The sequence below is a fragment of the Castanea sativa genome, chromosome 10, assembly GCF_040712315.1.
Source record: "Castanea sativa cultivar Marrone di Chiusa Pesio chromosome 10, ASM4071231v1".
In the NCBI taxonomy this organism is placed as follows: Eukaryota; Viridiplantae; Streptophyta; class Magnoliopsida; order Fagales; family Fagaceae; genus Castanea; species Castanea sativa.
The window spans coordinates 3,069,606-3,081,174 of record NC_134022.1 but is presented as its reverse complement, the minus strand read 5'-3'; the positions used below and the strand labels follow the sequence as shown (position 1 = coordinate 3,081,174).

Below are 11,569 nucleotides of genomic sequence, written 5' to 3'. Positions count from 1 at the left end.
TTCTAAATTAGGTTGCCATCTCTGTTCATATTAAGTTTACCCATAATATATATAAGTTTTGACCTTAGATGAGAAGAGTGAGAGCTTCCCCTTAATGTTAGGCATTATGAAAATATGGTATGTGTTTGTGTTTTTGCCTTTTAGGTACAACTAGTCCCAAACCTACGTGTTAGGTTTAATAATTTTTTTAGGATGGTGTTATTATTAATATTATTATTATTATTATTACAATATGGACTAATTTTATGAAGAAAAAAGCATTTCATAATCATATTGCAACATGATTTTATTATTATTATTATTATTATTAAATTGTATTATTTAATTTGTGTACATCTCCAAGTCAATTACACGTAACTCCAGATTTCCAAAAGGAGGACATTCACCATCCTAATGAGCTACTCTAATATTTTTGCATGTTTGGCTTTTTGATATGCGAAATGAGATTTTAAAAACTGTCAACTTTATTTCTTATTTCTTATGTAATTTCTATTATTATTAGAGAACGTCTCATTTTTTGTTATGATAAGAAATATGGTTTTTCTAGCTAGAGTTTGATTAGTTTTAAATTTAAATTTTGTATGATTAGATTTAGTTTTTGATTATTGATTTAATTAATTGAATGTAAAGAATTGCACTGTAAAATTTTTAATGTCCTTTGTATGATCATCTCTATTTAATTTTTTACTTCTCTTGACGGCCCTTTGTTTTCTAATTAAAAGTTACTAATTGACGTTTGATTTTTTTTCTCTCTCTTTCTTTCTTTCTTCATTTACTCTTTATTACGTTATATCATTATTTTTTTTCTTTACCATAAATCTCTCTCTCTCTCTCTTTGTTTCTTCATTGGTAGCCTATTGTTTTCCCAAATTTGATGATGATTCTAATGCATTAAATATGCATTGTAACATTTTTTTTTTCATTCAATTTTGTTGTCCTTAAGTTAGTATATCCATAACTATTAGTTTGATTATGTTATATTTGGTTTGATATCCTTGTTAATTCATTTGAATTTAAGTAAAATACTATATGTTTAATTTTTTAAAATAAAAAAGGAGAGAAAATATTTTAATGTAACGATATAGAGGATGTGGCTGGATTTAAATTTTGAATAAAATAAGACGAGAGAAAAAATAGTAAAAATAAAAGATACTCTAATAAACACCAAATTATCCAAGTCATTTTATGTAATGGAATAGTTCATATATATATATATATATATATATGCATACATATAAATTCCTATATACTATCTTTATAATGCAATAAGATAAAATTTAACAATCAAAGAAAAAAAAAAGATAACAACTTAAAGCACAAAAATAAATTGTAGAAAACTTAAAAATTAATCAATTTAAAGTAGATATATAAGAAAAATAATTAAAAAATCCACCAAAAAATGAAAAGAATTGAGAGAGAGAGAGAGAATTTTTTTTTTTATGCATGAGAAAACTATACATAGAATGAGAGAGAGAATGACAAATTTACAATAAAATGATGAGAATAAAAGGAGCCAACATAAAGGAAGATAAAGGGATAGGGAAAAAGTGATATTATGGTAGAGACTAGAGAGTAGGTAGTGGGAAGATAAAAAGAAGAGATAAAGGTTGAAGAAAGTGTAACAATAAGTTGAGAAATTAACAATAAGAAGAGGAGTTACCACTGCGCACCCTTGGTGCGGTGGTTACTCCACAAGTATAATGCTTGTGGGGTGTGGGGGACAAGGGCTGAGGTTCAAGTCTTCAAGAAGGAGCTTCATACACATATACACTTAAATTATGCTAGAGTAGAAATTCTATCTTCTATTAAAAAAAAAAAACAATAAGAAGAGGAGTTAAAAATAAAAAAGGTGAAATTCTGATTGTTAAATAATGGAGATTTTAATTCACCTTAAATGAGTAAATGTAAAAGATAAAATAAAAGAAAAGACAAAATTAATGAAAAAATTGAAAAGAAAAAGTATAATAACATAACCGCAGATGTGACTCAACTGGAACATAACAATAATAAATGATACTTTTCATGCTTTAGATATATATCCGACAAATATGGGAAGGGCTAATGAGAACATTCTCATGGTAGCCTCACTCTTGATTTTGAAAGTATAAAACATATTAGTCTCATCACATGCGCTTTGTGCGTGCAATAAGACTTTTTTTTTTTGTAGGTTTTTTTGTTTATTTTTTTTAGGAACATGGGGTAGTTTTGTTTTTTAGAACATGGGGTATTTATTTTATAGGAACATGGGGGTAGTTTTGGTTGTGTACATGGGGCAGTGGGATGTTTTATAGAACAAGGTTTAGTTTTATAAATATGGTAAGGTTTTTTTTATAATTTTTTTAAAATCAATTTACGATTTTAACCTTATTTTTATGTTTTAGGAATAAAGATAAGTTAATTAACTTAGGGGTATTTTTGAAAAAGAAAAGCAAAGAAGACAATAACCAACTTTCTAAATCCTCTTAATATATAGAGATTACTATAAGAAATTAAATTTTGTAAAGATATGATGTAAAATTAATGTTTTACTGCTCTAATCCCAACATGCCATATCATTTTATCACATATTTAAGAATAAGTATAACCACACCCAATCAACTCTAAACTCATATAAATCCAACAAAATTGAAAGTTTATTAAGATACTATTAGGTGTGGTAGGATGTATTAAATTGTAAGTAAAATGTTGATATGACAATCTCTTATTGAATGATATAAAATATCATTATTACCAAATTTGTACTCTTATTATAAATTTTTTTTATTCAAACAAAGATTGTGGGAATTTTGTAGCTAATCGTAATGAACCACCGCAGGTGAGTCTATACTAGTTATTAGGGTGTTTGATTGCTAGCATGAGTGATGCATTTACCAATGAAAAATATTAAAAAAGAAAAATGGAATTTGATTGTCTTGGTACTTGGGCTTGACGTGACTAATTAGCTTATAATAAGTTAAGGGGGAAAAAACTTATTAAAAGATTAAAGAGGTCACATGACTCCGTCGGCGTGACTAATTGTTAGCACATTAAGGGCTACAGTGTTAAAGAGATAACATGAACTTTTAGGATGTTTGGAATGTTTGTCCAAATTTGAATCCTATTAAAACTCTTTTGTCGGCTACAAATCAAAGATTAACATTTATTTATTTATTTATGGGAATTAAGAATGAATTGATCTATTCTTTTTTCTTTTCTTTCTTTGAGAAAAGGAATTTAGTTTTTCTCTTTTGTAAACAAAAAGTTTAGGTAAGGGGAAGACCCAAAACAACTTTTATTTATAGAAACAAAACACAAATTACAAAGGAAGACCCAAAACAAAACTAACCACAAAACCAAAGCAAGCCAAAACAATTGGCAAAGCAAAACACACTAACTACTGCCCTGACAACTAAACAAAAACATCTATAAGGCATCCCAACCAGTACCTTTAGTACAGTAGCACATAGACTATCACTTTGGCAAAACACTGCTACACAAGATTTCAAGGATCAAATTAAGATACTACTTAGATCAATCCCCCAATTACAACAAATGGTAGCATTTAAAATTGACTTTTTGAACTTAGTTTTAAACCCCAATCTAGCTTTAACATCCTTGATAATACTTCTCTTTAGCTGTTATTCTGTCCAAATTCTTTCTTCATCAACTATGGCATTTCTTTGTAGCCAAATATGGTAGACCATTGGCCACTGAGCAAGTTTGCAAGCTATTACTCTCAGCCCCTTCCCTTTTAACTCTCTAGACCCCCAAGCCATCAAGTCTACCAATATAAATTGAGCATTTGAAACTAGACACAACTTCATCATGTCATCCCAAATTCTTCTAGTGAAAGAACATTCAAAGAAGATATGGTCTCTTCTCTCAAGGAAATTTCTACAAAAAACACATATGCTATCATCCGAGTACCCCCACCTGGTCATTGTATCTAGCGTGGACAGCTTGTTGATTACAGCTAACCAACCAATAAATGAATGCTTCAGGATAGTTAAGTGGAACCAAAGCAACTTCCACCACTCAACTTCACTAGATTTATCTCTAATCTCAGTATATGTTGCAGCACAAGAAAACTTTCCGGATTTAGTAGCTTGCCAAAGGGCTTTATCCTCATCTTTAAGCTCAATAAGGAATAGTTGACACTGAATAGTTAGAAGGGCATCAGATCTAGCAGGCCTCCAAATCCATGTCTTATCTTTCAGCACAAAATCTACTTTAGCTTCAGGATTACTTGCAGCATCATAAATGGCACGAGAACAAATCTTTGAACCAATACCCTAGCAAGATGCTAAGGGTCATGCCAAAGAAATATGGTTTTCCCATCCCTTACCTCAAACTTGATAAACTTCCTTGCTTCATCCCTCAATTTAAGAATTGCTCTCCAACTCTAGATACATTCTTGAGGAATTATTACAATCCAAAAACACTTATCTATGAGAAGATTTGCATGAATCCAAGCCACCCAAAGAGATCTAGCCTTAGTAAACAAGCTCCAAATGTGTTTCATTATAGCAGCTCTATTCCAACTAGCAACTCTTTGCAATCCCGGCCCTCCCTCTCTTTTGGGTAAATAAACTTTTTCTCACGCTACTTTAGTTTTCCCTTTGCCAGTACCCAGCCCTTGCCACAAGAAATGATTAAAATTCTACTCCAGAGTCTTGATGACCATCTTAGGGAGGATAAAGTTACTTGACCAAAATTGTTGAATACTATATAAAACAAAGTGAAGAAGTTGTAACCTACCAACAAAAGATAGTTTCCTTGATGACCATGATTTGATTCTGCCTTGAATTTTATCAATAAGTGGTTGACAGTCCTTCAACCTTAATCTACCAGAGATAAGAGATAATTCCAAGTATCTAATTGGAAGAGTACCCTCCTTAAATTGCAACACATCCAGAATTTTCCATTTTACATCGTGGGGCACAGTTGAGAAGAAAACTTCATTCTTATTTGGATTTATATCCAAACCAGAGGCTACTTTAAATTCTTCAAGGCCTTCTTTTACTAGATTTATTGTGGGAAGATTAGCAGCAGTAATTATATGAGGAGGTCATCAGCAAAACTCAAGCGGGTAATCTTCAAGGCTTTGCAATAAGGATAGAACTTAAACTGAGTAGATTCTTGAATCTTCCTATGCATGATCCTTGTGAAAGCTTCCATGGCAATAACAAAGAGATAGAGAGAAATAGGATCACCTTGCCTAAGTCCTTTACCTCCTTTGAAGTAGCCAACCTTGCTTCCATTTAAAGATATAGAAAATCTTGGATAAGTGATGCACTCCCTTTTCCACATTACAAACTTCACTGGACAACCAGCAGCTATCAAGCACATAATAATAAAATTCTAATTTACAGAGTCATAAGCTTTCCTTAGGTCTGCTTTAATAGCACATCTACCTAGACTAGAATTTTTGTGATAGCCTTTAACTAATTCATGGGCAAGTAAAACATTTTGTAAGATATTTCTACCATTGTTATTAATACCGTTTCGGTTTGTCTAGTGGAATGGAATATTTCGGTACTGGCCGATTTCGGCGTACCGTTTTAAGGTGTTTCAGGTTCCTAAAAATTAAATTATATATATTCTTGTAAAACATAAAATTGTCAATTCTAATAAATAAATAACTAAATTTCAAATAATACAAATCATTTAGTCTTAACTCTTAAGTCTTAAACATCAATATAACATCTATTTAACATCACACAATAAAAAGATTTAGAAGACAATAACTAAATATCAAATAATACAAAACATTTAGTCTTAACTCTCATGTCTTAAACTTCAATACAACATCAAATAATAAGAAGATTTATAACAAGTCATTACTCATTACATAAGCCCATAATAATTAATAACTAATAAGCCAACAAAATTTATAACATAATATTAGCCATCAAATAATAAATTTTTTTTTTTTTTCCATAGGCCAAATCATGTACCGGCCGGAATTCACATCTCGGCCGGAATTGGCCGGAATGGACCGGAATGGCCCGAAATTTAGCCCGAGGTGGAACGTTAAGTATCTCGGTACCGGTTTGCATACCGGAACGGAACGGAATCAATAACAATGATTTCTACCTTTAATGAAAGCTGTCTGATTAGAGTTTACTAGAAAATTTAAGCAAGCTTGAAACCTATTGGCAAGGACTTTGGTGATACATTTGTACATCACATTACAGCAAGCAATAGGTCTAAAATCAGCTACTGTTGACGGATTTGGGATCTTCGGTACTAGAGTAATTAGTGTAGAATTTACCTTAGTAAGAAGCTTCCCTGATCTGAAGAAAGATGCAATGGTTGAAACAAAATCTAATTTTACAATATACCATTCATGCTTAAAAAATTCCACAGTAAAGCCATCTGATCTAGGTGCTCTCTCACTTCCCATGGAGAATAAAACTTTTTTTTAATCTCAGTCTTTGTGACCTCTCTCTACATGAATGACTTCATATCCTCAGGAATTTGATCTTGGAATAAAGAAGAGATGGTTTGAATCATGGCAGCTTCATCCATATCATTTGAGGATCCCAATAGCTTCTGATAAAAATCAACCACAAGATCCTTGATCTAGTCAACTTCTTCTACTCGATTCCCATCACCATCCAGCAAGCATTTAATGGCATTTCTTTCTTGCCTAGTCTTTATAAGGCAGTGAAAATAGGAAGAATTATTATCCCCTAAGTTAAGCCATTTATTCCTAGATTTTTGCTTGAAAAAAAGTCTCTTTTGCACTACTAATTGAAATTACTCATGGAGTAATTCATCCTCTACCCCTTTGGATCGCAAGCAACTACTAGATTGTAACATTTTCCTTTGAAAGTTCTCAAGCTTTCCTCTTGCCATCTCAACTCTTTGAGTGATCCCCCCAAAAAGATCTTTATTTATTGTTTTCAGCTTTACCTTAGTTGCCTTTAACTTCTGGTACAGTTTGAACATAGGAGTACCACTTACCTTAATATCCCAAGCTTACTCAACCCACCTAAGAAAATCTTTATGGTCACATCAATAGTTAAAAAATTTAAAAGGTTTGGGCCCATAGTTTTTACTACCACCCATGGAAACAAAATAGCCGAATGATTAGAAATGCCTGGAGGAAGAAACTCAACTACACTATGACCAAAGCAGGAACCCCATTCTTGGTTAATTAAAACTCGATTGAATTTCTTAGTGACAAATTCTTCCTCCGATTGTCTATTACTCTATGTATAGAAACACCCCATAGCAGCATGGTCCCACACATCAAGCTTATCTAAAAATGAATTAAACTCATTTTCATAACAGCCAATAGTCAAACCACCAAACTTTTCATTTGCATTTCTAATCACATTAAAATCTCCAGCCAAGATCCAAGGAAAGCCCCTCACTTGCCTGTAAAATTGAATTAAATTGTCCCACAAAACATTCCTCTCAACACCCTTATTAGCCTCGTATATAAAGGAGTAGCAGCACATTTTATCCTCGAAAAGAATTTTACAGTGTATGGCTTAAGGAATAATTTGGCAAATTTGTAGAGAAAACATGTCTTCTCTCCACATAACCCAAATTCTTCCCAAACCATGCTGAAAGACAAAAAAAAACAAAATTTCCATCCAGGTAAAAAAGAATTTATAATCTCTCCCGTTTTCTCCTCCCTTACTCTTGTTTCAACCAAGCACACTAAATTGACATTCAACTTCTTCATCTTTACCTTAACCTCCTTCTGCTTTGAGGGGGGGGGGGGGGGCAATTGAACCCCCTGATATTCCATATTAACCAATTCATGACCCACTGGTATTAAAGAAGAGGACTTGCATTAGATTTATAGATCGCCCACCAAAAAAGATTGCTGACAACGAAACTCGAACCTGGACTTTTTAAGTGAAGTGTTCAAGCCTTACCAACTAAACTAACCCCGTTGGAAAAGGAATTTAGTTTTTATCATAAAAACAGAAGAATGAATTTATCTATACCTTTTTTTAAAAAATATGGTTTGATAACTATAATCATAATATTTAATATTGATCATCTTAATCAAAGAGGTTGCAATATCTCATAGGTACCATAGAAGGGCCCATTTAAACTATATTGTCTTATTTCAAGGGAATCTTTTTTTTTTTTTAATTATAATATTCTTGAGGAGGTAATCTGGTTTTCAACCTGGGTCTAAAAATTCAAAATTTTTGATGGAGGAGACATTCTTTTCCACAACTTGATAAGATCAGGTTTCTATCTGTTAGAGATAAATTAGCCCATTAGTATAAGCCCAAGTCTAATTCTACTTTGTGTGCAAGACAAGTTTCCTACTTGTACTAAAAGTCTATTAGTCTAGGATTTAATCTACTATATATACACATGTTATGGTTCATTATAACACAGGATTTGTACTACATTCTAATATATTATTGATGTAGCCCTTTAGGGTTTCCTTCGTGGATGTAGGCCGTTAAGCTGAACCACGTAACCCTCGTGTGTTATTGTGTTCTATACTTTATACTTTCGTTTCCACATCTATACTAGCATATTTAACATGGTATCAGAGCCACCTTCCTATGGCTATGGTTTTCTGTTCTTACCGTGTATTAAGAGCAATCTTTGTCTTCCTCAGTGTTTCTTTGCTGCGTTCATCCTCTTTGACTTCCCACTGCTACCGTCAAATCTCTCCGGTATAGTTATGCCACCGATAGAAGTCGCATCAACACTGCAAGACCATTGCCTTCCTCAAACCACCGTCACAGAGCCAAACTTCATTCAAGGGATCTTCTCAACCTTATCAAATCTCAAGGTTTCATCAAGCTTCCACTTTGAATTTGAGAGGGGTGTTGGAGATATATTAGCCCATTAGTATAAGTCCAACCCTAATTCTACTTTGTGTGCAAGCTAAGTCCTCTACTTGTACTAGAAGTCTATTAGTCTAAGATTTAGTCTACTATATATACACATGTTATGGTTCATTGTAACACAAGATTTGTACTACATTCTAATATATTATTGATGTAGCCCTTTAGGGTTTCCTCCGTGGATGTAGGTTGTTAAGCTAAACCACGTAACCCTCGTGTGTTATTGTGTTCTATACTTTATGCTTTCGTTTTCACATCTATACTAGCATATTTAAATTGGTGTATCAATGCTAATATTTAACACTATCAGCAAGGTTGAGGACAAATTTGGAGGCTTTTGAAAATGGGTTTTGCTGGGTCTGGGTTTTGAAGGCAGAGGAGAGGAGAGTCAAGAGTGGAACCCAAGAGGGAGGAAGTTGGGAACTAAGTTTGTGGAAGTGCCAATGGAGGTTGAACAGTCCTTATGTTTCTCTAGCAAATCTACATGCTGCTTATGTTTATCTTTATTCTTATTTTCTAATGCTGAAAATTTTCAGCTATAAATCTTGCTGCGATATATCATGAAACAAACTCATTAAAGCAATAAAGACTTCTAATAAAAGGCATAAATGAGGGAACAAAACTTGCAGACCATTTTATTCTCAGATGATCTTGAACTTTTCTGACGGAAGAGTATCAATTTTCTTTTCTAATTTGGACACCTACATTTCTGTTTCAATATTCTTTGAAAGCAGAGTTTCTGAAAGATGTGCCATAGCAGACTCTCGGACTTTCTGAAGTTCGATGAGCTTATTGTTTAATTCCTGATTTACTAGTTGCAATGCATCTTTTTCTTATTATGTCATGCATAAATAAGAACTTATCATGAAGTTGATCATATTGTTTTTTTGGCAATGCTTTGCAGCAAGGTCTTTCTCTTACTGGACCAACTTAAAGCAAGGGTCATATAGAGAGTTCACTTGATCAAACTTGTCTGAAAAAGTTAAGCTTTGTTTGTCCAATTCAACCGTGCTGCAGACACATGGACAAAACCTTCGAGATTTCTTACCTCCTTGAATGACATATCTAATTTTTTAGCTAACTCGTCATTGCACCATTGAAAAACGCTCTTTTCTTTCTCCAAGTTCTGCTGAGTGATTATTTATCGTTTAATTTCATCTTCTCTCAGTTTCAACTCAAGGTGCACCTCTTCCAATTTAGAGTTCAAACTGTGTGTCACCAATCTATTGGCAGCTACAGTTGCCTCAAACTTCTCGATCATAGCATCTGTATGAAAAAAATTCATGAAAGAACGTATTTATAAAGCAATCCATTGATTACAAATAGAAGTTGAAATTTCATCAAAATCCAATCAAAATGATCAAAGTTGGCAGGCTCAACATGAGGCAAAAGCCTCACAGGTTTGCCCTTAAAGACAGGATATTTCATTTTTCTACTGGAAGCAAAGATGTGAAGAACCTCTCAAGGAGATAATATGTTTCTCAACTCTATGAAGAACGAACCTACTGAGGTTATGTATGAATGTCTTATAGAAATTGTCGAAGTTCAAGCAGATTAGCATTTCATTTTGCATGACTGGGAAGTTTTGGACAAAGCTAAGCATCTCAAACTATGCTCCTTGCTATAAGTGGGAGGATAATATATTGATGAGAAAGAGTCTTAAAGAAACTTGAACCATGGTCATATATATAGATAACAACACAGGGCTTTGATCCCTCGTTGGCCCCAAGCATTGGTAAAGGTTTGCATTATATTCAACGGGCATAGGAATACCACAATTTTATAAATTTGCAAACATAATCAGTTAGGGAAGGATTCGATTAGTTCCCAGTCCATTAAAATGAGAAGCTTTATTTAGGAGGACTCCTGAAAAAAGTTACATATAGGGGGAAACAATACTGTAGAACAAAGCCTATCTTCTATCTTTATGCTAATGAACACATAAGAATAGCTTATGTAAGTACCAATCAGTTTGGTCAATTGTCTTTTTTTTTTCTTTCTATTCTTCTTTTAATTAAACATGTTGTAGGGGAACTACCAATAGTAAATTAATTTTTACGTTTGACTTAAAAACTAGCAGTAATGCTTGGTACTAACAATAAAGTTGAAAATCCAGAATAATGTATCCAGGCTGTGACATGCTAATGGTGATAATAATAATGATTAAGACAATATGAAAATATGATGGTATTACACCAACTGTGATCATTAAGCATAATGTTAAAGGTAGACAACCATTACAACTGTGATCATTAAGCATAATGTTAAAGGTTCAAGAGCTTGAAGGAAAACCTACCATCCTCAATCTGACCAGCCAAGTAGTATGTTGATCACACAGACTCTTAGTTGAAGAGAATTTAGAGTTTCTCATCTTCTTTTTGCTTCACCTTGAGCTTAGCATTTTCATTGAAAGCATTCTGCAATTTTTACTCTAATGCACGGATATGATCATTGATTTCTTTAGCTTGTTGTTCTGATCAAATTGTTCAAATTCTGAATCAAATTACCATTCAATTCAAATTAATCACAAAATATATAGTAATAGACAACCCTACTTATTGAACAACGATTTAGAAAGCAAAGCACATACACAAACAATTGCGCGCACACACACAACAACAAACACGCCCGCTCAGAGAGAGATCATACTGCCATTTCTAGATCAGTCTGTTGGAAATAAAACAAAATACTGATGGGCCTTTCCTCACTTACTCTCACAAATATCCACACACTACTTAGTGTGTAGAAGAGACTCA

The 11,569-nt window shown here is 33.0% G+C and overlaps 1 protein-coding gene across 1 annotated transcript; it reads right to left on the bottom strand.

Annotated features, from left to right (window-relative positions):
• Positions 1 to 3,617: 3,617 nt before the first annotated feature.
• On the bottom strand, positions 3,618 to 5,240 carry LOC142613508 (uncharacterized). Its single transcript, XM_075785882.1, has 3 exons — positions 5,193 to 5,240; positions 4,325 to 4,381; positions 3,618 to 4,271 (listed from the first exon to the last, which is right to left on the bottom strand). The coding sequence occupies exons 1-3, from the start codon at positions 5,238 to 5,240 to the stop codon at positions 3,618 to 3,620; spliced, it is 759 nt and encodes a 252-aa protein (XP_075641997.1).
• Positions 5,241 to 11,569: the final 6,329 nt, after the last annotated feature.

Coding starts and splice junctions, on each gene's coding strand:
- LOC142613508 (XM_075785882.1), bottom strand. CDS start 5,240: ATGGAAGCAAGGTTGGCTACTTCAAAGGAGGTAAAGGACTTAGGCAAG. Junction 4,382..5,192: donor AGGTAAAGGACTTAGGCAAG/GTGATCCTATTT, acceptor GAATGTATCTAG/AGTTGGAGAGCAATTCTTAA. Junction 4,272..4,324: donor GGAAGTTTATCAAGTTTGAG/GTAAGGGATGGG, acceptor GCATCTTGCTAG/GGTATTGGTTCAAAGATTTG.